Source organism: Corythoichthys intestinalis, unplaced genomic scaffold (genome assembly GCF_030265065.1).
Source record: "Corythoichthys intestinalis isolate RoL2023-P3 unplaced genomic scaffold, ASM3026506v1 HiC_scaffold_23, whole genome shotgun sequence".
In the NCBI taxonomy this organism is placed as follows: domain Eukaryota; kingdom Metazoa; phylum Chordata; class Actinopteri; order Syngnathiformes; family Syngnathidae; genus Corythoichthys; species Corythoichthys intestinalis.
The window spans coordinates 10,793,907-10,818,902 of record NW_026651592.1 but is presented as its reverse complement, the minus strand read 5'-3'; the positions used below and the strand labels follow the sequence as shown (position 1 = coordinate 10,818,902).

At 40.5% G+C, this 24,996-nt stretch overlaps 1 protein-coding gene across 1 annotated transcript; it reads left to right on the top strand.

The window, feature by feature from the left end:
• The first annotated feature begins 301 nt into the window (after nt 1-301).
• On the top strand, nt 302-23,450 carry LOC130911279 (nucleotidyltransferase MB21D2). The gene is made up of 3 exons (XM_057829125.1): nt 302-650; nt 3,500-3,882; nt 13,824-23,450. Exons 1-3 carry the CDS (start codon nt 401-403, stop codon nt 14,703-14,705), a joined length of 1,515 nt encoding a protein of 504 aa, XP_057685108.1. The 5' UTR covers nt 302-400; the 3' UTR covers nt 14,706-23,450.
• The last annotated feature ends 1,546 nt before the right edge of the window (nt 23,451-24,996 follow it).

Here is a 24,996-nt window from a genome sequence, read left to right as displayed (position 1 = left end):
ATATAAAAGAGTGAAGATAGCGTTCGACAAACAGCGGATTGTCACATCTGCCAAAACCTTCACAGTAAAATCATCTCGGCGTTCGTTCTGTGAAATTTATTGGACGTTTACGTCATATTAATATAAATTTTACTTTTTATTATAACTTGTCTGATAAAAAGCAATTTTTCTTTCGTTCTTTTTATACACTTGACACGCTATCGACTCCACTCGTGACTTTATTTTAATGTAAACGGAAGTGCAACACTTTTTTCCCCCGGTTATCGTGTTAGCTATTGTGGCTGAGCTTGTTGATGCTGTCCCCTGGTGTCGGTTCAGTTAGTCTACGCCCGTTTCTGCTCATCATCCCGGGCAGCATCACAGCGTGAAGCACCGCCGAAACCCCCGTGGAGGAGAAACCATGGCCGCCCCCGCTCTCTCCAGTCGGGCCGGCTCGGTGGGAAGCCTCGGGAACAGCCCCACCATGGCTGCCGCCGCCGGCAGGGTGCCCCACGGTGGCGGCGGGCCCGAGTTGGACTTCAGGTCGGCGGCCCGCATGGAGGACCTGAACCGCCTCATCCAGGAGTTCAGCAAGCACGACCAACGCGAGTACGATGACCAGCGGGCCCTGGAGATCCACACGGCCAAGGATTTCATCTTCTCCATGCTGGGTGGGGTGCACACACATACACTATCTGGAGAAGAAACATAAATACGCGATACAACCAGTGTTTCCCCCAGAAAACTTGCAAAGCCTGGTGGTAGAGAGCATAAGCGGAGTTTGTGGCAGGCCCTCCTGGTGGCCGAAAAGTGTCATTGCATGCAATTGCCTTTCCTATTTTTATAAAAGTTGTAAAGCAAGAAAACAACAAAATGAATGAAACGAACAAAATAAAACACAATATTTTTATAAGTAGTCAAAATTATTTTACGAACAGATCATGTGACTAGCATCTTAGACTGTCATTTGCTTTGCATCTTATTTTAAAAAAAAATGGAGGAGGGCAATTTTATTTTTCAATTGATTTTTTTCTTTGATTGATTTTAAAAATTTTTTTTTTTTTTTTAATTGAAGCAACTTTTTGGGGGATTGAATGATTAAGACACAAATTTCCTACCCATAATATGGCCCAAACACAAAAAGGATTGCTAAAATCAAAGAAACCTTTTTCTAAATGAAAAATTAAGTGTCCAAATGCAAATTTTTGAGTCTCAAATATTTTTTCGCTTTCAAAAACTTTTTTGATTGATTTTTCTTTTGAAAATATATTTTTTTGTATGAAGCAACTTATTTTTTTTGATTGAATAATAAAGACACACATGTCAATCAAAAAAGCTGCTTCAATTAAAAAAAATGACTTAAATAAAAATTTTTAAAAAATCAAATAAAAGTAGCTTTCAAATGCATTTTTTTAGTTTCAAATTTATTTTTGCATTCAAACACATTTTTTATTGAAGTGACTTTTTTTCATTGGAAAAATATATTTTGATTGAAGCAACTTTTTTTTTTTTTTTTTTTGATCGAATAATGAAGACACAAATCTACCCTCATATGGCTCCGCCCAGGGGATGCAATTTTTGACTGGCGTAACTACATTGGCACGACACCATATCCCTTAGAGGTGTAACGGTACACAAAAATCTCGGTTCGGTACATACCTCGGTTTTGAGGTCATGGTTCGGTTCATTTTCGGTACAGTAAGAAAACAAAATGCAAAATATAAATGTGCTAGTTGTTTATTACACACCTTTGTGCTTTCAACAATAGGACCATTAGCCTATACAATGCTAGAATTCTGCTCAAAAAGTAGCTGATATTTCAAGATAATCCAACAACAATTTGCCCCTCAGACCCCGCGTATTGGTCAGCTTTCTTTCTGAAAGAAAGAAGAAAAAAGAAGTCCTGTGCTAAAGAGAAAAGCAATCCCAATGACAAAGATTTTAACATGTATTTTACAAATGAAATGCCTCAATGAATCATTTTTTTTCTTATAAACGGTTTTCAAAAGCTTTATTGGTGGATTTTCTCAAGTTAAAGCGCCACACAGAAATTAATAAATTTAATTGTGTAAGCAGGAAGGGTGTAACGGTACATGTATTCGTATTGAACCGTTTCGGTACTTGGTGGTCGGTTTGGAACGGACGCGTACCGAACGAGTTTCTGACGTAATATAACCCTTACTTTTCGAGGCTGTGAGTCGATCGGGTTACAGTTTCTTTGTGTAGATTATATTTACTCCGTCTTCTCTACTATAATGAGGACCAACATGGTAGGACAGTATAACCTAGAAACGTCAACGGCACGACAACGTGGCCGCCGCGAGAACGCAGTGAAACGCGGGCGTTAAAGTCAATCAGCCAATGCACACCAGTCGCAGTGTGCCCGCATGTTAGACGCGTCCCAGAAGCGGCTCAACGCGATGCATGCGAAAAAAAACGGCAGAGTTTATTATCTGACGCGAGACGCGGCGCTCCTGCGTCAACACTACTAGCTAGCTGACCGGAAGTCACTCGTGTAAAAATATGGTGGATCCGGTCGATTTTCAAACCAATATGCAATCATAACCACATAGGAACTAAAGTTATACAACATAAAATATACAATATAAATGAATACTACATCACATATGTAAAATACAAACACATAATAAAATAAATAATAGCCCATTTAGATCAAATAAATTGAAATGAGCTAAAACACCTGTAATTAAATAATGAAAATAATACACAGATCCTGCTTACACAATTAAATTTATTCATTTCTGTGTGGCGCTTTAACTTGAGAAAATCCACCAAAACAGCTTTTGAAAACCGTTCATAAAAAAATCATTGAGGCATTTCATTTGTTTCATGTTAAAATCTTTGTCATTAGGATTGCTTTTCTCTTTAGCACAGGACTTCTTTTTTCCTCTTTCTTTTAGAAAGAAAGCTGACCAATACGCGGGGTCTGAAAGGCAAATTGTTGTTGGATTATTTTCTTTCAATACCCGCCACTTTTTGAGCAGAATTCTAGCTTTGTATAGGCTACTGTTCCCATTGTTGAAAGCGCAAAAGTGTGTCGTAAACAACTAGCACATTTATATTTTGCATTTTGTTTTCTTACTGTATCGAAAATGAACCGAACCGTGACCTCAAAACCGAGGTACGTACCGAACCGAGATTTTTGTGTACCGTTACACCCCTAGTAAGCAGGATCTGTGTATTATTCTTATTATTTAATTACAGATGTTTTAGCTCATTTATCCCATAATACAGTGAGGGCAGCTGTGGTTTGTAGTCCAGTGAGCCTTATCTATGAACAAATGCCGTTTTCGTGCTAAATTTGGTCGGTAAGGGCTTAAAAAAACGGCTGCCCAAAAAAACAGTGGTCAATATGGATTAGCACATACAGGGATCAGCATGCATTAATAATTTAGCTGTCTTCTTTGTAATGAGTTACTGTATTTTGTTTTGGTGTATTGTTGACGGAGATGATGTTTTATCCGAAGCACTTCTCTTACATTTCTCACAATTGTTCCAGGAATGGTTCAGAAGTTGGACCAGAAGCTGCCAGTGGCCAACGAGTACCTTCTCCTGTCGGGCGGCGTACGCGAAGGCGTGGTGGACATGGACCCAGACGAGCTGAGCGTGTACGCTCGCGGAGCGGACTACGACATGGACTTCACGCTGCTGGTGCCGGCGCTAAAGCTGCACGACCGCAACCAGCCAGTCACGTTGGACATGAGGCACTCAGCGCTAGGACACTCCTGGCTCAGCCTGCGTCTCTTCGATGAGGGCACAATCAGCAAGTGGAAAGATTGCTGTACGGTGGTGGAGCACATCAGCGGAGCTGCAAACTACTTCTTTTCGCCGACGCTGGTGGCCGACTGGTTCTACCAGGCGGTGTCGCTGGTGCTGCTGGAGGTCTGTGGTTGTTTTATTGTGGCAACAGAAAAAAACATGACTTTAGATTGCAAAACACAAAAAGCCCTTAGAGTCCGACTATCTCCTCGCTCCGTCCCCCTCGCGCACTGCTGGACAGCGGCCAAGAAAAGGTCTCACTCCGCTCGTTCTCAGTTCATTCGTTTAATCCAACAAAAGGTAACCCACAGTTAGTCATCCAAAAATACAAACAAAGGAGTAACGATAGATAGAGAGATGTTAATCCAAATAGGAAGAGAGAGAGAGAGAAGTCAAAAACTATTCTGGCTCTAAGCTTCCTCCTTCCTGCCTTAGCGCTAACTCGCGACCACAGCTCCACTTCTGCGTTATATAGTACGATGTCAAACGTGACGTCATGGACTAGTTTCACGAAATCAAATAAACAAATCACAAGCCTGTCTTATAGAACCAAATAAATTATTTACAACTAACCTGAATAAATAACCAAACGTTATTTTTTTTTTATATTTATTATTTTGTTTAACTGTCCTGTTCAGCTGTTTGACACGGAGAATGGAAGTCTAAGTGTCCGGTTGGTCTGAACAGTTTTAATGTATCACATTGAGAGTATGACATACTCCCATTGTGATCATTCAAAATACCTTGTTTATTCAGACAAAGCAGCGAACAGGAAAGGGTTATGGGGGAACAGAAGAAAAGAAAAGAAACACAAGAAAAGAAAGAAAACACAGACAACAGCAAGAAATACAAATACATTGAACGCCTACACCAGGGGTGTCCAAACTTTTTGCAAAGAGGGTCATTTTTGGTGTGGTAAAAATGTGGGGGGCCGACCTTGGCTGACGTCCTTTACGTAGAACAATATATTTAAGGAAATTTTAGCAAGCCATTGTGTGTGTCACATTTGCTTTATTATTTTTTTTAATTAATAATTTCAACAATCTCGCAACTAGCCTTTGTGGCGTACTCTTTCGAATCTCAGGCTCTTGCGAAATACTGCTGCTGTGAAATGAAACTAGCTTCAAGTTGCTTCAATTTATCGCTACGTATCTTCCCTGTAATCTTGTCGTACATGTCAGCGTGTCTTGTTTGGTAATATTGCCTCACATTAAACTCTTTAAAAGCAGCGACTGTCTCTTTGCAAATGAGGCAGACACAGTTGTTGCATATTTTATTGAAGAAATACTCCAATTTCCACCTATCCTTGAAGCGTCAGCCGTCGCAGTCATTTTTTTTTTTTTTGTTGATTGTCGCCATTTTAGAAAATTGGGAGTAAAAGGTCACACGGGGTAATGTTGCTTAGAGTGCTGCTGCCTTTTAGTGGTAAATGAGGAGCAGCATTTAGTGTGTAAGCTACTTCATATGCTGGTAGCAGTACTGCTGACCAATTTATTAAGTCTCTGTGTGGGCCAGACGTTATTGATTTTATGACAGAGGTTGGGGGCCTGATGAAATTTGTCCACATGCCGTATTTGGCCCCCGGAACGGACTTTGGACATGCCTGGCCTACACTAACAATGGATATGTTGGTGCTATCGCCCGCTAGATGTTTTTCCGGTTGACAGGGGCGCTGCCAGGGACCCATTAAAAGATATCACTTTGGGCCCCACCACCAGTGCCGGGACACCCCCCCACACACACACACACACACATTTAGAGTATCAACTACGTAATTTCCTGCATTCTGGTGAGTCTTTACACACTAATTTGGGCATTTTCTGCATTAATTTAAGATGAAAATATATTTATGTAAACATACAGCGTATAGAGCAATGTTTAATAGACTGATATCATCTATAAGAAATGTACTGAAGGCCATCTTTTACAATCTAAATATTAGGGCTGCAGCTATCGAATATTTTAGTAATCGAGTAATCGACTGAAAATTCTATCGATTAATCGAGTAATCGGATAAAACAAATATATTTTTAGGTGAAGAGCAATTATAAATATACATGAGAAAACAAGACATTTCATCTAATCTTGAACCATTTTCAGTCAATCAATGGCTTTATTTTCGATGTATATTGTTGAAAACAGCCAACAATTGCATCTCAGATGTAACTAGAATAAAAAAAAAAGACTAATTCACTGCTTTCACTCAAAAAACTTAGATCTTATTAAAAAATATATATATATATATTACCTAAAAATGCCATTACGCTTGATAACACACGTCACTTAAAAGTTAGGATTTTTTTCCCACATGTTTCAATTGAGTTTTTGCAGTGTTCAAAATAAATGTATGATACAGGCTGTATTGGAGCACATTAGGGACCAGTGCTACTTGGTGTTTTATCCAGCAATGACTACTGAGCTAAAATTGATAGTTAGCATGATTAAGTTTTTATTTTACACCCTCATCACTCCACAATTCTATGTTATGTTAAAGCCTGTATGTAAGACACGTTAGCCACGCATCGACAGTGGTCATAATTAATTGAAACCTAGCCCTCCGCAGGGCTAACGTTACGTGAGCTAGTAGCGACAGTAACGTTAATCTTATTTATTAGCGCTTAGCGCTCTTTATTAGCGCTTAGCGCTCTACTGCTTTAAGATGGCGGCTGTTTACTAACGCTGCCCAGACGCGGCTGAGTCTGTCATTGTGCATCTACTTCAACATACATGTGATCTCTATGAGACTCATCAGACGGTACCTGTTACCAACGTAGCATTGTGCGGGCTGGTATTTAGCAACGTCGGCGTCGTTTGTGGCGGCTGTCGGCTGCAGTAAGTTTTTTTTTTTTTTTTTCCTTCTTCCTCTCCGCACGTGACAGCGCGTTGTCCCGCATTAAAAGTAGTCCGATCAAAACGTGATGCTTAGAGCTGTCAAAATAAACGATTACTCGAAGTGAATAAAATTACTCGGATCAGTTTTTAAACTCGAGTTACTCGAATTGCTCGAGTACTCGTTTCAGCTCTACTAAATATATTTGTATTAAATATACACTCACCGGTCACTTTATTAGGTACACCATGCTAGTAACGGGTTGGACCCCTTTTTGCCTTCAGAACTGCCTCAATTCTTCTTGGCATAGATTCAACAAGGTACTGGAAGCATTCCTCAGAGAGTTTGGTCCAATTGACATAATGGCATCACACAGTTGGTGATTTGAGTGACTTTGAACGTTGCATGGTTGTTGGTGCCAGAAGGGCTGGTCTGAGTTTCAGAAACTGCTGATCTACTGGGATTTTCACGCACAACCATCTCTAGGGTTTATGGAAAAAATATCCAGTCAGCGGCAGTTCTGTGGGCGGAAATGCCTCGTTGATGCCAGAGGTCAGAGGAGAATGGCCAGACTGGTTCGAGCTGATAGAAAGGCAACAGTAACTCAAATAACCACCCGTTACAAACAAGGTAGGCAGAAGAGCATCTCTGAAGGCACAGTACATCGAACTTTGAGGCAGATGGGCTACAGCCGCAGAAGACCACGCCGGGCACCACTCCTTTCAGCGAAGAACAGGAAACTGAGGCTACAATTTGCACAAGCTCATCGAAATTGGACAATAGAAGATTGGAAAAACGTTGCCTGGTCTGATGAGTCTCGATTTCTGCTGCGACATTCGGATGGTAGGGTCAGAATTTGGCGTCAACAACATGAAAGCATGGATCCATCCTGCCTTGTATCAACGGTTCAGGCTGGTGGTGGTTGTCTAATGGTGTGGGGAATATTTTCTTGGCACTCTTTGGGCCCCTTGGTACCAATTGAGCATCGTTGGAACGCCACAGCCTACCTGAGTATTGTTGCTGACCATGTCCATCCCTTTATGACCACAATGTACCCAACTTCTGATGGCTACTTTCAGCAGGATAATGCGCCATGTCATAAAGCTGGAATCATCTCAGACCGGTTTCTTGAACATAACAATGAGTTCACTGTACTCAAATGGCCTCCACAGTCACCAGATCTCAATCCAATAGAGCATCTTTGGGATGTGGTGGAACGGGAGATTCGCATCATGGATGTGCAGCCGACAAATCTGCACCAACTGTGTGATGCCATCATGTCAATATGGACCAAACTCTCTGAGGAATGCTTCCAGCACCTTGTTGAATCTATGCCACTAAGAATTGAGGCAGTTCTGAAGGCAAAAGGGGGTCCAACCCGTTACAAGCACGGTGTACCTAGTAAAGTGGCTGGTGAATGTATATTATATTCTCAAAGCAAATACCATAATGAACGACTTAGAATAAATGTTTTAACTATACTACAGTTTACATTACAGTATACAACTGTTTTAGTATGGAGAGATTGCTCAGGGTTTGTGTGCTGTACTGATTAAATGTAAGCTAAAAGTGGAGCAAACACTAGCTAGCAAACAATTACAGTATTTCATTATGGAGTAGGCTTAGCCTTATCTGGAAACTCGCGATCTCCACTATAGGCTACAGCTCCGAAGCGAGGTCCCTTGTTGACAAACTAAATTCAACTGATGACAAACTAAATTCAATAAATCCATGATTTCAATTCAAGCCGGATTTCAAGCGGATTAAAAAAAAAAATTCCACACCAACTTTCAACTAGACCTGTCGCGATAACAAATTTTAGTGTGCGATAATTTATCTCATAAATTATTGCGATATACAATATTATTGCCACCCCCTCATTTAATTTTTTTTTTTTTTTAAACCAATTTACAATAACACAGTGAGAATACAGTATGTATTAAAAGAGCAAGTCGACCCATTTAAACGCGATAAATGTTTCCTCTTGAATTCAAAAATACTTTAGAAATCACAACTAAAAACAAGACCATGCCTCTTTTAAGTAAAAGACAACAATATTAATACCGCACAGAAACACAGAATAAATAAAATGTCTTTTTCAAGAAAAAAATAAAATTGCACTCATAACTTAAGCATTTAGGCTAGACATGTCCAACGTCCGGCCCGGGGGCCAAATGCGGCCCCTGTTCAAATTTCATCCGGCCCCCAGCCTGTGTCATAAAATCAATAACGTCTGCCCCGCACACAGACTTAATAAATTGGTCAGCAGTACTGCTACCATCATATGAAGTAGCTTACACACTAAATGCTGCTCCTCTATTTACCTACTAAAAGGCAGCAGCACTCTAAGCAACAGTACCCCATGTGACCCTTAACTCCCAATTTTCTAAAATGGTGACAATCAACACAAAAAAGAAAGTTGACTGCGACGGCCGACGCTTCAGGGATAAGTGGAAATCGGACTATTTCTTCACTAAAATACGCAACAACTGTGTCTGCCTCATTTGCAAAGAGACAGTCGCTGTTTTCAAAGAGTTCAATGTGAGGCAATATTACCAGACAAGAGACGCTGACATGTCCGACAAGATTACAGGGAAGATATGTAGCGAGAAATTAAAGCAACATGAAGCTAGTTTAATTCCACACCAGCAGTATTTCGCAAGAATCCGAGAATCGAAAGAACGCCTTGCGAGATTTTTAATAATAAAAATAATTTAAAAAAATAATAAAGCGAATGTGACACACAGAATGGCTTGCTAAAATTTGCTTAAATATCTTGTTCTACGTAAAGGACATCAACCAAAGTCGGCCCCCCACATTTTTACCACACCAAATCTGGCCCCCTTTGCAAAAAGTTTGGACACCCCTGATTTGGGCAAATGAAAACTTTTCCCCTCACAGCTTCTGCTATGGCGTTCCATGTGTAATATTCTGATTGGGTGTTTTCCGAGGAACCCTGAAGCGCACGCAACGGTGATGTTGTTTTGTTCATGTGACGTGGCAGTGACAGACACAGCCTGCCGACAGCCACAGGTTGAGGAAGTGTTGTTAGCGCCGTGTGTTAATAAAAAACAAAGTTGTCAGCACGTCGTGCGTTTGATATCATTGCCAGAAAAACACACATAATAGGACACCATACAGCTTCCTTTTTAAAGGGTATGAAACGGCAAAGGGGGTGTGAGACATCAATAGAACCATTATGTGCCAAGATAACAAATATTGATAAAGTTAACAAAAAAATCAATCACATTAATGAGCAATTATCGAAAATAGATCAAAAATGACGAACATTTCCGAAAGAATTTTTCGGAAACAGCCGAATGGGGCGGGGACGTCACGACAAGTGAATGAAAGTCGAGGCGGAGCCAGGTGCCATTGTTTTTTATCGACGAGAGAGTAGTGTTCGGGTTTGTTTGACCAAAACATCACTAAAATGGTTCAAAACTGCTGTGCTATGTGGTGTACAAATAGCTATTTATCGGAATATAGTATCCATGAGTTCCCGAACGCGAAAAAAAAGCTGGACTACGCAGACAATGGGTAAAGTTCGTCCGTGCAAAGAGGGCTAATTTTCTAGACAGAGCCTCCGGCACGGTTTTCTGTGGTGCGCATTTTCCACCTGAAAGCTTCTCAAACTATGGACAAGTGAATTCGGGTTTTGCTAAAAGATTGCTGCTCAAAGGAGATGCGGTGCCTACCATACACGCGCAGTCACCTAAATGTCCCGAGATATCAAGAAAGAGGACGATAACTGGCAAAGGAGGCTAAGGCTAAGCAAAAAAATGTCACGCATTGGATAAAGGACTGGACACATGTATAAATTATCACTCGTAAAATATATAGAACAAATCTTCTGATCCCATTCATATTTGTGTCTGTTGGCAGAGCGAAAAGCTATGATAGCACAATAAATGATAATTATTCTATGCATTACTTTATTTTGCGGTCACGGTGTATCAGCTTCACAAAAAGAAATGCAAAACAAATCATTGGTGTTTCCCACACGATCTGCTGCCGATGTTTCATCAGTGTCATTGCTCCCCTCAATGACCGTTTCATTACGCTGCATTGGCGTTCGTTTGGGCTCAAATTGGTAACCTAAAACACCGATTAAAGCTTCGTAACCCTCCTCGTCACCATTAGATGAACATTCGTTACGTCCTTCTACGTCGGATTCGTCGCTGAAACTAGAAACGAAATTGTCTGCCATCATCGCCGCCATTCAGTATTAAAGCACTGAGCCATTTTCTTGTTGAAAAAACACCCCTCACTGTCAATTCTGAATTCTCTTTTATTGACAACGAGGGGTGTTTCTTCATGAGGGAACCTAGAATATGTGCAGGACGAACACAATGCATCAGCATAAACAGCTCAAAACACCCTTAATTCTCCCTTCACCAGAAGGAATTATATTGATGCAGACAGGCGCTGCTCCCCTAGTGGCCGTTGGCACTCTCTTCACTTGTAGTGACGTCACGCACACAATCTGCCAGATCTCGGGCGCCGGTCATTTTAGCTTGACAATCGAGCCAAATTTCTCTCATTTTCTTGTGTGTAATTACACGAAGTGGCATGATATGAATACAAAAGGCATGCGTTTATGGATAAATGATGGAATATTAACATTTTCCCAGGGCATGACATACTATTTAATGTTGTCCTTATAATGATGATCTGCTGCATCATAAATCACTTTGTAACTTTCCACCTCCGTGATGGAGCGTTCTTGGTCCATGTTCGCTGGTTAAACAGTGAATAAGCAACTGGGCTGTTGACTCCAGCCTGGGTTAGCCCATTTTGACCGATGCATCTCCGGCAAAAATAGAAAATAGCCTAAACCATCCGGCGGGCTCCGTACGTTGAACAATAGGATTTAATGGGAACTGATTGGCTCAGGCGCTATTTTTTGCCGGACCCTGACCGAACCCGGAACTAGGGTTGTTCCGATCATGTTTTTTTGCTCCCGATCCGATCCCGATCGTTTTAGTTTGAGTATCTGCCGATCCCGATATTTCCCGATCCGATTGCTTTTTTTTGCTCCCGATTCAATTCCAATCATTCCCGATCATATACATTTTGGCAATGCATTAAGAAAAAAATGAATAAAACTCGGACGAATATATACATTCAACATACAGTACATAAGTACTGTATTTGTTTATTATGACAATAAATCCTCAAGATGGCATTTACATTATTACCATTCTTTCTGTGAGAGGGATCCATGGATAGAAAGACTTGTAATTCTTAAAGGATAAATGTGACTTTGTATATTGTGTCTAAATATTGCCATCTAGTGAATTTGTTGAGCTTTCAGTAAATGATACTGCAGCCATTTAACTTCTGCCAAAATGCATGATGGGAAGTGCAACTGTGACTGTGCGTAGGGGCACCAATTGATATATCTTCTCTGCGTTGGGAAAGAACATAGGGTGTTAAGAAAATGATCAAATAGTACCTTTCTTCCCCACATTGCCTCCAACATTAATTTTAATTGCTGAGAGATGTATTGTAAGGCTTCAGCCACATAAAACATGTCTCCAAAGGCTGTCAAAATTCTCTCTACTCATTAAACGCTGCCTTTTAGCACTATCTATAGGTAAAACAGCGTTTTTATAGATTGAACGCGACAATGCGTGAGTGGGTCGTGCAGCGCATGCATTAATTATTTAACGTGATTGATTAAAAAAATGAATTACCACCGTTAACAATAAATTTTATAGCCCTAATTTAAGCCAAAACTACTCTGGATGAGTCTAAGACATTTTGTCTGTAACGTTAAATACAATTAGAAAACGATTTAATTAAAAATTATATATGTATTAGGGCTGTCAAACGATAAAAATTTATAGTCGAGTTAATTACAGCTTAAAAATTAATTAATCGTAATTAATCTCAATTAATCGTAATTCAAACCATCCTAAAATATGCCATATTTTTATGTAATTTATTGTTGGAATGGAAAGATAAGACACACGACGGATATATACATACAACATACTGTACATCAGTACTGTATTTGTTTATTGTAACAAAAAAACCACAAATGGCATTATTAACATTCTTTCTGTTAAAGTGATCCACGGATAGAAAGACTTGTAGTTCTTAAACGATAAATGTTATAGTTACAAGTTATAGTAATTTTATATTAAAACCCCTCTTCGTGCTTTCGTTTTAATAAAATTTGTAAAATTTTCAATCAAAAGTAGAGTTAATATAATCATAAGAAGAATAAAAATAATAATAATAAAAATAGAGTGAAAAGTTTTACGTGTATTTTGCATAGCTATTTTGATATGGAATGCCAGTTCATTTTGCATTGTTGTTTAACTGTGTGTCAGAATAGGGCCACATTACTGTAGACTGAAGTGCTTTTCTTTCCGTGAACATTTATTTTTTTTTTTTTGAGAGAATATTATTTTTGTTGTGCTTTCACTAAACGATACTTATGTTTGTTGTGAAGGAGAAGCTTATATCAATAAACGGCGCCGTCCAAAATGCCTGTGTCCACTCGCCTTTACTGTATAACATATACAGTGGGGAGAACAAGTATTTGATACACTGCCAATGGGAAAACCCATTGTATCTGTACATATCTTACCCAAAAAAAGCAAGAGACATATAATTGTCACTAAAAGAAAGAAAACTTACCGAAATATGTGTGGAGCACAAATAGCAATTTGCATTGCATTGTGAATACAGCATAAACGTCTCACAACTACTAATTCTCCCACGTTTAGAAGACATGAGTATGGAACGGCGCTGCCCCCAAGCGGCCGGTGGCATTCTCTTCACTCTTAATGTCCATAAACGTCCTCATTGTAATGTTTGAGGCAATATGCCAGCGGGTCATTCATTGCATGCGTTAATTGCGTCAAATATTTTAACGTGATTAATTAAAAAAATAATAATAATAACGCCCGTTAACGCGATAATTTTGACAGCCCTAATATATATATTAAAAAAGGCATGTCCGATATTTTTTTGCCGATTCCAATACTTTGAAAATGACTTGATCGGACCCGATCGATCGGGACGTCTCTACCCGGAACGAAGATGCATTTTGTGCAGTTTGTAACAAGTAGCCGAACCTTTAACAGCACGTCTGCCGTGTGCACGCGAGGCGATAAATCGCAGCGGAAAAATTACCGCCTTCATTTTTATTTACTACCGTGCGATAAATGGAATTATTGCACATTGCGACAGGCTTACGGCTATGCTTCCCTCCATCCAGGTGCAGAAGAAGCCCCAAAGGGGTGTTCCTCGCGTGGAGAAGGTGGAGCGCAACGGCACAGTAGTGTCAGTCATTCTGGGTGTGGGCAGCAGCCGCATGCTCTACGACGTAGTGCCTGTCGTATCCTTCAAGGGCTGGCCTGCCGTGGCGCAGAGCTGGTTGATGGAGAATCACTTCTGGGACGGCAAAATCACCGAGGAGGAGGTAATCAGCGGTTTCTACCTGGTCCCCGCCTGCTCGCACAAGGGCAGACGGGAGAACGAGTGGCGGCTGTCGTTCGCCCGCAGCGAGGTGCAGTTAAAGAAGTGCATCTCGCCCGGCCTCATGCAGGCCTACCAGGCGTGCAAGGCTATCATCGTCAAGCTGCTGTCGCGCCCCAAGGCGGTCAGTCCTTACCACCTGCGCAGCGTCATGCTGTGGGCATGCGACCGCTTGCCCGCCAACTACCTGGCGCAGGACGACTTCTCCGCCCATTTCCTTCTAGGCCTCATCGACGACCTACAGCACTGCCTGGTCAACAAAACCTGCCCCAACTACTTCATCCCGCAGTGCAACATGTTGGAGAATCTGTCGGATGACGCCGCCGTGCTCCACGCCCGCAAGCTGTCTTCGGTGCGCTCCGACCCGGCCGAGCACCTGCGCACCACCATCGAGCACGCCAAGGCCGCCAACAGGCTGACGGTGGAGTTGCAGTGGCGCGGCAGCACCGGCAATCTGCCGTCGCCGCAGTCGGACGCCGGTGGGGAAAACCAGCCGGACGACCGTCTGGCCAAGAAGCTCCAGCAGCTGGTCACCGAGAATCCCGGGAAGTCTATTTCAGTCTTCATAAACCCGGACGACGTCACCCGGCCGCACTTCCGCATCGACGATAAGTTCTTCTAATCACGGTTTTTATCTTCCTCTCCCACGCCGTCTATCAGGAGTTTATGTCCTAGCATTCTTAGTTCTCCTTCCTCACTGTGTTCTTACCTACTGGAGGCCTTCAGACTGACATCCAGAAAGCCATTCGGAGGAATCCCCCAGGTGGAATCCAGCCGGAGAAATCCATCTGGATGTCTGCTCATCGTTCAAACAAACTTCTACAAAGTCACCTAATGAAATCCCCCACTTTTGACTGACCTGGAGAAAATAAGTTTGATTATCAAGGAGTCTTTGTAGAGCAGTGGTTCTCAAAGCGCGGTACAAGTACCACCAAAATTATCTTGGCTCCCTCTAGTGGTAAGCGAAGATTGCCAATGACGTGTCCTAACTACATTTTTTTAATCCACAGGAGTGCATGAAGTAGGGCTGCAGCTATCAAATATTTTAGTAATCGAGTAATCGACTGAAAATTCTATCGATTAATCGAGTAATGGGATAAAACATATTTTTAGGTGAAGAGCAATTATAAATATACATGAGAAAACAAGACATTTCATCTAATCTTGAACCATTTTCAGTCAATCAATGTCGTTATTTTCGATGTATATTGTTGAAAACAGCCAACAATTGCATCTCAGATGTAACTGGAATAAAAAAAAGACTAATTCACTGCTTTCACTCAAAAAACTTTTAGATCTTATTAAAAAAAAAATAAAAAATTATATATATCTTACCTAAAAATGCCGTTACGCTTGATAACACACATCACTTAAAAGTTAGGATTTTTTTCCTACGTGTTTCAATTGAATTTCTATTTGTGTCAAGCCATTTTTAAGTTCTAGTTAAGTTTTAAGTTAGTCTAAACTGTAAGTCCGGATAGGATTTTGAGTTTTTGCAGTGTTCAAAATAAATGTATGATACAGGCTGTATTGGAGCACATTAGGGACCAGTGCTACTTGGTGTTTTATCTAGCAATGACTACTGAGCTAAAATTGACAGTTAGCATTATTGAGTTTTTATTTTACACCCTCATCACTCCACAACGCTATGTTATATTAAAGCCTGTATGTAAGACACGTTAGCCACGCATCGACAGTGGTCATAATTAATAGAAACCTGGCCCTCCGCAGGGCTAACGTTACGTGAGCTTGTGACAGTAACGTTAATCTTATTTATTAGCGCTTAGCGCTCTTTATTAGCGCTTAGCGCACTACTGCTTTAAGATGGCGGCGGTTTACTAACGCTGCCCAGACACGGCCGAGTCTGTCATTGCGCATCTAGTTCAACATACATGTGATCTCTACGAGACGCATCAGACGCTACCTGCTACCAACTAGCATCGTGCGGGCAAGTATTTAGCAACGTCGGCGTCGTGTGTAGCGGCTGTCTGCTGCAGTAAGTTTTGTTGTTGTTGTTGTTTTGCTTTTTCCTCTACGCACGTAACATCAGCGCGTTGTCCCGCATTAAAAGTAGTCCGAGCAAAACGTGATGCTTAGAGCTGTCAAAATAAACGAATACTCGAGGTGAATAAAATTACTCGGATCAGTTTTTAAACTCGAGTTACTCGAGTTGCTCGAGTATTCGTTTCAGCTCTAGCATGAAGTACTAGTCCTTCTAAAAAATTTGCATATTGTGATAAAGCTCATTATTTTCTGTAATGTACTGATAAACATTAGACTTTCATATATTTTAGATTCATTACACACAGCTGAAGTAGTTCAAGCCTTTTATTGTTTTAATATTGATGATGTTGGCAAAAAAGTCAAGAAAAACAAAAAGTTCCTATCTAAAAAAATAGCATATCCAGAAAAGGTACTCTAAAGAAGCTACTAACCTAATTAATGGAAAAAAACAAGCAAAAAATTGACTGCACCGTAAACAGAAGCGAAAGAAGCTCAAAACTCCCAAATTTAGCTTAAAGTGCGTATGACACCAAAAAGTATGTTTATTTCAGATTTCACGCGGTATTTTATGCTCCTGAATGAAATGGACCGCTTGGATGTGTGTGGAAGCGATCGTTTTTAAAAAAATTCAATTTCTGAATCCCGCGCCATGAAAATAAGTAACTTCCGGCTCCAGCCTCGAGTTGAGGACGAATGCAAATGTGACATCACCCGGGTCAGCATCTCACAATACATCATTGCTTTATAGCATGCAGATGGACTGCGGATTCAGCTGAACTAATTTGGTTATTTTTCGCATCACGCCAGCCAAACGGCTGCAGGGTTTTGTAGCTGCACAAGGGCGAGGCGTGTGAGGCTTTTAGGGTTTGAAAAAGTTCCCGTTCACCCCGAGATCGGCCAAAACAAGTGTGCGACAAGGACGAGGAAGTGAGTAAACATCGTGTTTTGTATTATGTTAAATACTGGGATCATGGCACACGTTTTAAGACAGAGGTGGCTTACACTTTGTGGCTGACAATGCTCCTTGTCCACCGAGAATGCCACTCGGCCGACGACCGGCGGTTTGTCGCACACCCCTCCTCGGTCCTTCACGTGCCCGCCAGGAGAGCACTATACTCGGCTTATTGCCCTCTTCGTGTGCCTGTTGTTCTGTCAAATTTTCCACGTTATCAGAAATTTTAACTTTGTGTTAAAAAATGGCCGCGAATACAGAAATTACAAAGTACACACTACAAACTTTCTTTAAAGAAAGGAATATTTACTTACGTTTGATCATGGACGGACATGTAGAAAAGTTCTCCTCAGTCACATCCTGCCATGGCAGCTGCACAACAACTGCACGCCGCTCTCTCACTGTATACGTCTTCGCCGTATAGTTAAGCATTAATTTACGCCATATTAGTGTTGACCATGTGGCAGCTACGCACTCCTCCGACCGGTTTGTCCGGCGGTCATTCTCCAGTTGCATCCCCGCAAACAAGCTTTCCTGCCCGATGCAGTGAAACGACGAGCTGTAACTTGCTCGCCGCCAGGCGGGTTGCCGATCGGCAGAGACAATCGACAACCCCGCCGCTGTGTGACATGTTCCGGAGTAGTTTTGAGTGATTTTTTTGCTTCGAAAAGCAAAAATAAGACTTTGAGACGTCACTCGGTTCGGGTTTGCATGTCGGCTAGCTGTTACGCATCCTGGTTTGTTTACATTCTATGAAGCAGAAGCAGGGAAATGAAAAAAGCCGGACTAAATCCAGTGGCATAAAATATCGTTCGGGAGGTGCAACAGTGAAGGTGAAGTAGACAGTTTTGACCATTATGGACAAATTTTGCCATGTCGTACTGAATAAATGCATTGGTAGTAAAATATTTGTTATTTTAGTGTTATTTCATTGCAGGCAAAATCAATGAAGCTATTACTACCAAAGCATTTGTAATTGCAATCATTTTCTGGGAGAAATTGAGCATTATCTGAAAGAATTTCAGGGGTGCCAGTACTTTTGGCCAGCACTGTATGTCCGTTGTTATGCCAGTTAAGGGCTTTGGCGCTCTTCGGGTGTGCTTATCATATCTTCTGGCCTGATGATACTTTTAGGTTATGCTGTAGTTTAGGGCTGCAGCTATCGATTATTTTAGTAGTCGATTAATCGATGAACCATTAGTTCGAATAATCGAGTACTCGGATAAGGAACAAGAAAAATTAAATTACCTGAGCTGAGCCTAAAACGGTATAAAAAATAAATAAATGAGGATCTATGTACAAAGAACAATTTGCTAACTTACATAGAATTTGATAGCATTTAAACTAGCGGACTTTTGCTAACTTTTTTACAATGGTCTTAGCAAATGGTTCAGACGCATATTCCCTCAAAAATAGGCTAAAAATACCTTTAGACAAAATAATGAATGCATTAAAAAAACATTAGCTCAAACAAATACATAGCTTATGTTGGTCTTAACAGGGAGCACTTGGATTTAGCCATGTGAAATGAGGAAGACTAGAAGGCAGAGTATCCACCCAAATGATAAAAGTACAGGCAAACACTTTCAAAATAAACCATTACAACGCCACTTAAACGAATACTCGAAGCAGCAAAATTTAATTGATTAATCGTTGCAGCACTACTTTAGTTAGTTTGAACTTCTTTTTTAAAATCAAAATGTAGTTTTAATGCTCGGATTGTTGATTATAAAATTAACTAATACCGCTGGCTTTTTTTCAGAACATTTTGCTTATTACTCTAACATATTTTAGTAATTTGGCTGCCATTGACCTCCAATTCATTTGAATTGGGAGGACTAACAGCGGATGCTCACACTTCAGTGCTATTGACGCTGAAAGATGATCATTCCAAACTCTCGCAGTCAAAATTAATTGTGACAAATGAGGGTAGCAATCGAAGAGCTGAGCATTTTTTTACGGTGGTACTTGCTGTAAAATGTTTGAGAACCACTGTTCTAGCAAAACCCACCTGGAAACATCTACCTGGAAGAATTTAACTGAAAAAAAAAAAAAAAAATCAACCTGAGGAATGACGGCAAACCAGTCAGCCGAGAACTAAAGCCTATCTTCTGAGTGTTCACCACGTCAACGTATGGCAGTAAAAGACACCATCACTCACTCACAAAATCAGAAGAGTAACACAGAGTACTATGGCCACACTGAAAACACAGAAAAACTACCAGAAAAGATTTAAATGCCTGCCGATTTTGCTCTTGTAGGGTATTTTTCTCACAATCCGTGATATTTTTTTCTTCAGTGTGGCTTCACCTTGTGGGGGGTCTTTTGCTTCACAGTGTGCACCTAAAAAAACTTAATTCGTTGATCACAGAAGTAGGATTTTGTCTTACTTTTCGGAATGAGAAAAAGAACAGTTCAAGTAATTCCAAGTGTGTTTTTCTTGTAGTGTGAGACACTGGTTTTCAAAGCTTAATCTTGTATTGATTGTTACAAACTGAATGTTATTTTGAATCCACAATGCGGGAATGTGATCTCAGATGCTATGTTTTCAATTCACGTATTCCACGTTGGAAAAGCAGCCGGATTGTCACCTCGAAACTTTTTTCACTGTACGATTGTCAACATGCGTCTTAGTTCAAAATGTGAATTTTCCTAGAGGGTACACACGTTTTAATAGTCGCAAAAACCCAGCGATTTCACGACTACTTGTTAGCATCCAGTTGAAGTTTTGCACTGAATGTAAAAAGCACCAACGCAGCCACACTCCTGAACTGTCAACATTTTCAGCAGGCCAGGCAATGAGTTAATACTAAATGTCTTGATTATTTTTATACTTTAAAAAAATATTTTTTATTTTACATTTTTAAATTGAAGAGTAAAGATAAGAAAAAACAGTATTCTTTTTTTTTAATAGCTTCAATAAATGTTAAATGGCAAATGTTCTATCTAAAGTTTTTTTTTTTTTTTAATTATTAAAAACAAGGGGATTTTGAAAAAGTTTTTGCTATTGTTATTTATAATTTATCAATTTATAGCAGAAGTTCAGGACTTTTGACATTAGACTTAATCTTCGAGTTAGCAGGGGTTTAGTTAGTTGGTGGAGTTGATTTCAACAAATTCCGTTTCGTTTGTTTGCAAGTTATTTGTTAGTTAAGGGCTCCGGAGTGGCTACGCTAGCGCGTGTCAATGGCACCATCATAGCATGCTAATAAAAAAACGATACAGATCCAACTTAGTCAAACAAATTCAAAACACAGATCATTGTTTCAAAACACCCATGTGGCCAAAACAATGTCACACCAAACTGCCGTAATTCATTTCATTCTGCAGGAATTTTTTTTAAAATGCGTAATACGATCCCAATAAAGAGGAGTGCTTCGGTCACGCGTTCTCACGCTGCGTTCGAGGAAGGTGGGAAGTTGGCCTTATCCCGCTCGGAGGGTACCAGTTGCGACCTTAAAGCATTCCAAGCGAATGTAAACAGCAAAGATGGCTGATCGCCACAAGTTGTTATTTATTTTGGCCTTCAAGCATAGCATGCCAATAAAAAACAACATATGCACACGTGAAAATCATCGATGACCTATGCAATCAATAGTGTTGGCTTTGTTTTCAGGATAAAGTTATTAAAACTTACCATTGCACGTAGTGCTTAATTTGTAAACCATAAGGTGCCGGAACGCAAAGTACATATGGCAGCACAGGGATGACGAGACGGGCACAGGTCCCGGAACGTACGCTGAAAACACGACGCAAATGCCCAGTTGCCATGCTTTGGGACTTACAAGCCTCAATTTCAGATAACATCCATGTTATAAATGTTATGACAACAATTCACAATTATTTAGCTATACTCTGCACAGCACATAACCACAGGTGGGACTTACAGTACACAGTCAGCAATTAGTTTCTCAACAGGTCTAATTTGTAAAACATAAAAAAATCTGAGATTATACCATATTGGCCCGAATATAAGACGGCCCTGATTATAAGACGACCCCCTCTTTTTCTAGAATCAAGTTTGAAAATTAATTTTTATACAGAAAATAATCACAGTACATCTGAAACAAATGATTATAACAATATATTTGAGAGAAAAAGCATGTTTTTATGCCTCATTCAAATCTTAATATCTAAACATTTAAATATGTAAACTAAAGTGCAATCACATTCGTAAATGAATGGCTTCTGGTTTTTGAAATGTAGATAAACCAATCTATTGTGATAAAACAACAAAATTGCAATAACTGCATTAACCATTACAGTGAAGTCAAACTGTAACTGTAGTCTTAACAAATGTGAGTAAGGAAAAATATTGCAATAAAATAACTGGTTAAACTCGTGGCTGAGATCCGTCATGACAGACCATCGCTTCAATGATATCTGGCGCCATCTAGCGTCGTGAATGGGGAGAGTAGCTGAGATCTGTCATAACAGAACATCGCTTCAATGATATCTGGCGTCATCTAGCGTCTTGAATGGGTATAATGTCTAGACCGCGAATATAAGACGACCCCCTCTTTTTCAGTCTTATTTCAATGCAAAAAACACTGTCTTATATTCGGGCCAATACGGTAATAAATAACACAAAACCATTCTTTTGCGAGTTTCATCCCCCATATCTTCTCTGGCTCCAAAGTTCCCACCGCCTTACAAATTGTGCAGCCCAAACCCCAATTTCCCATAAGGGTACTGGTCTGTTGCTCCGACTGTTGGGGGTCATCCTGGCTGACAGCTGGCACTGTAGCTGCCCCCCCCACTCCGGGTGGCGCTGAACCTGACCAGCTGCTGCCACGGTAGAAGCCTCCTGCCCCGGCTTGGCTGGCTGTCCGTGAACCTGACTAGCTGCTGCCGCGCTAGCCTCCTGCTGCACTCGGTCCCGCCCGTTAGCCTGATCGCTGCAGCTGCCCTCATCGCCAGTTGTTGCTTTTCTGACTCGTTTTGAACCATCTTCCTTCTTTTTGAAAAAAGACAGTAAATGCTTTTTGGCATGTTAAAATACCGTTTGATCCTGGCTGCTTGCTCCCCAGATGCCACAAATTTCCAAGTTCTTTTTTTGTCAGGGACGTAATTTGTTGGTCCAGCTTTTCAGTGCATCAACAAATCTCCGACTCTTTCAAATGACGTTAAATTTTTATTTAAAAAAAAACATGCAATTCTTGGGATTTGTTCTGTAAATGAATTTACACATATTATTATAATTTTACTTTCTACATTAAAAAAAACAAAAACAAAACGTTTTTATATTACGGTATTGGCCCGAATTTAAGACGGTGTTTTTTGCGTTGAAGTAAGGCTGAAAAAGAGGGGGTTGTCTTATATTCGCGGTCTAGACACTAGATCAGGGGTGTCCAAACTTTTTGTAAAGGGGGCCAGATTTGGTGTAGTAAAAATGTGGGGGGCTGACCTTGGCTGACAGAACAATATATTCAAGCAAATTTTAGCAAGCCATTCTGTGCGTCACATTTGCTTCATTATTTTTTTAAATGAATAATTTCAACAATCTCGCAACTAGCCTCTGTGGCGTTCTCTTTTGACTCTCGGGCTCTTGCGCAATTCTACTGTGGAATTAAACTAGCTTCAGGTTGCTTCAATTTCTCGCAACGTATCTTCCCTGTAATCTTGTCGTACATGTCAGCGTTTCTTGCTTGGTAATATCGCCTCTCAGTGAACTCTTTAAAAAAGGTGACTGTCTCTTTGCAAAAGAGGCGGACACATTTATTGCGTATTTTGGTGAAGAAATAGTCCAATTTCCACCTATCCTTGAAGCGTTGGCCAACACAGTCAACTGTCTTTTGTTGACTATCGCCATTTTAGGAAATTGGAAGGGTCACACGGGGTAGTGGGTAAATGAGGAGCAGCATTTAGTGTGTAAGCTACTTCATATGCTGGTAAATGGTGCTATACTTATACAGCGCTTTTCCACCTTTCATGGCGCTCAAAGCGCTTTACACTATCTCGCCATCTACCTACTGGTGACGCAGCACCAGGAGCAACGTGTGGTTCAGTATCTTGCTCAAGCACACTTAGACGAGTTCATCAGGACAGAGAATCGAACCCACAACCTCTGGTTTTGGGGGACAACTACTCTACCACTGAGCCATGCCACCCCTGGTAGCAGTACTGCTGACCAATTTATTAAGTCTGTGTGCGGGCCAGACGTTATTGATTTTATGACAGAGGCAGGGGGCCTGATGAAATTTGACCGCGGGCCGCATTTGGCCCCCGGGCCGGACATGTCTGCACTAGATGCTAGATGGCGCCAGATATCATTGAAGCGATGTTTTGTCATGACAGATCAGATGGCGCCAGATATCATTGAAGCTATGCTCTGTCATGATAGATCTCAGCTACACTCAAGTTTAACCAGTTTGCATTATTTTATTGCAATGTTTTTCCTTATTCAGATTTGTTTCAAGACTACAGTTACAGTTAGACTTCACTTTGATGGTTAATGCAGTTATTGCAATCTTTTTTTTTGTATTACAATAGATTGGTTTATTTACATTTCAAAAACCAGAAGCCATTCATTTACGAATGTGATTGCACTTTAGTTTACATATTTAAATGTTCAGGTATTAAGATTTGAATGAGGCAAAATAACATGTTTTTTCTCTCAAATATATTGTTATAATCATTTGTTTCAGATGTACTGCAATTATTTTCTGTATAAAAATTAATTTGGTGTTCAAAAAGTCTTTTTTTTCAAACTTGAGTCTTGAAAAAGAGGGGGTCGTCTTATAATCAGGGCCGTCTTATATCCGGGCCAATACGGTATTATTATTTTCTATGGACGAGAGGTACCAGATCTGCCCAAATAAGTCCCGGAACACAGGGAGGAAAAAATCAAGAGGTGCCGGATCTTGTTCTGGCAGGATCCGGCACAAATTAACCCCTGATTGCATGTCAATAATTGCAGTATGAACAGCAACATTTGTAATCGAGAAGCTCTGCAAAGAAGCAGGGGGGAGTGATATCGCATCGGGTTTTTTTTCCACCCCTGATTTTTTTTTTTATGTCGTAGCCACCAGCAAGTTACCAGTTTATATTTTTCCTCGTTCTTCATAGGGAATTGGTGGAAATTGCCCATTTCTTCTGTAGGTTTCCAAAGCCTCTCAATGCACATTTCGCATTGTTGCCGGCCGTCAGTTAACTCAGCAGACTGATGCTGCATTCGAGGAAGGTGGGAAGTCAGTTTCCAACTTCTGATCTGGAAAAATATCATTACGCCTCCACTATTTGATCGATTATGAAAAGTCAGGATGTCTTTTGAAGGCCAAAATAAAAAACAACTTGTGGAGATCAGCCATCTTTGCTGTTTACATTCGCTTGGAATGCTTTAAGGTTGCAACTGGTCCCCTTCGAGCGGGATAAGTCCGACTTCCCACCTTCCTCGAACGCAGCGTGAGAACGCCTGACCGAAGCACTCCTCTTTATTGGGGTCGTATATTACGCATCTAAAAAAATTGTCCATAATAGTCAATAACTTGCAAACGAAATGGAATTTGTTGAAATCAACTCCACCAACTAACTAAACCCCTGCTAACTCGATTAAGCCGACCATCAAAAATCCTGAACTTCTGCTTTAAGAGTGTTTTGGAGGGCCATAACCCAAGAGTTTAATATATTTTAATGTTTTTATTAACTTTTTATTCATGTATAATTGTATTTATCTATTAAAAAATAATGATTAATAATTTTATTTTTTATAGAGTATAATTGAGACTTTTTGGTTCATATAGCTCACAATATTAACTCATTCACTGCCATTGACATACACTGACAACCAAAGGGGAGGACAGGAAAGCTTTGAGTTTGACTGGGCAGAATGTTTAGAATGGGTTGCCGTCCTTCCCATTCGAAATGGATTGGACATCTATCACCATCAATGGATTTGAATGAGTTAATATTTGGTGTAGTACAAGTGTGGCCTACATAACCGAAAACGTTTTTTTTT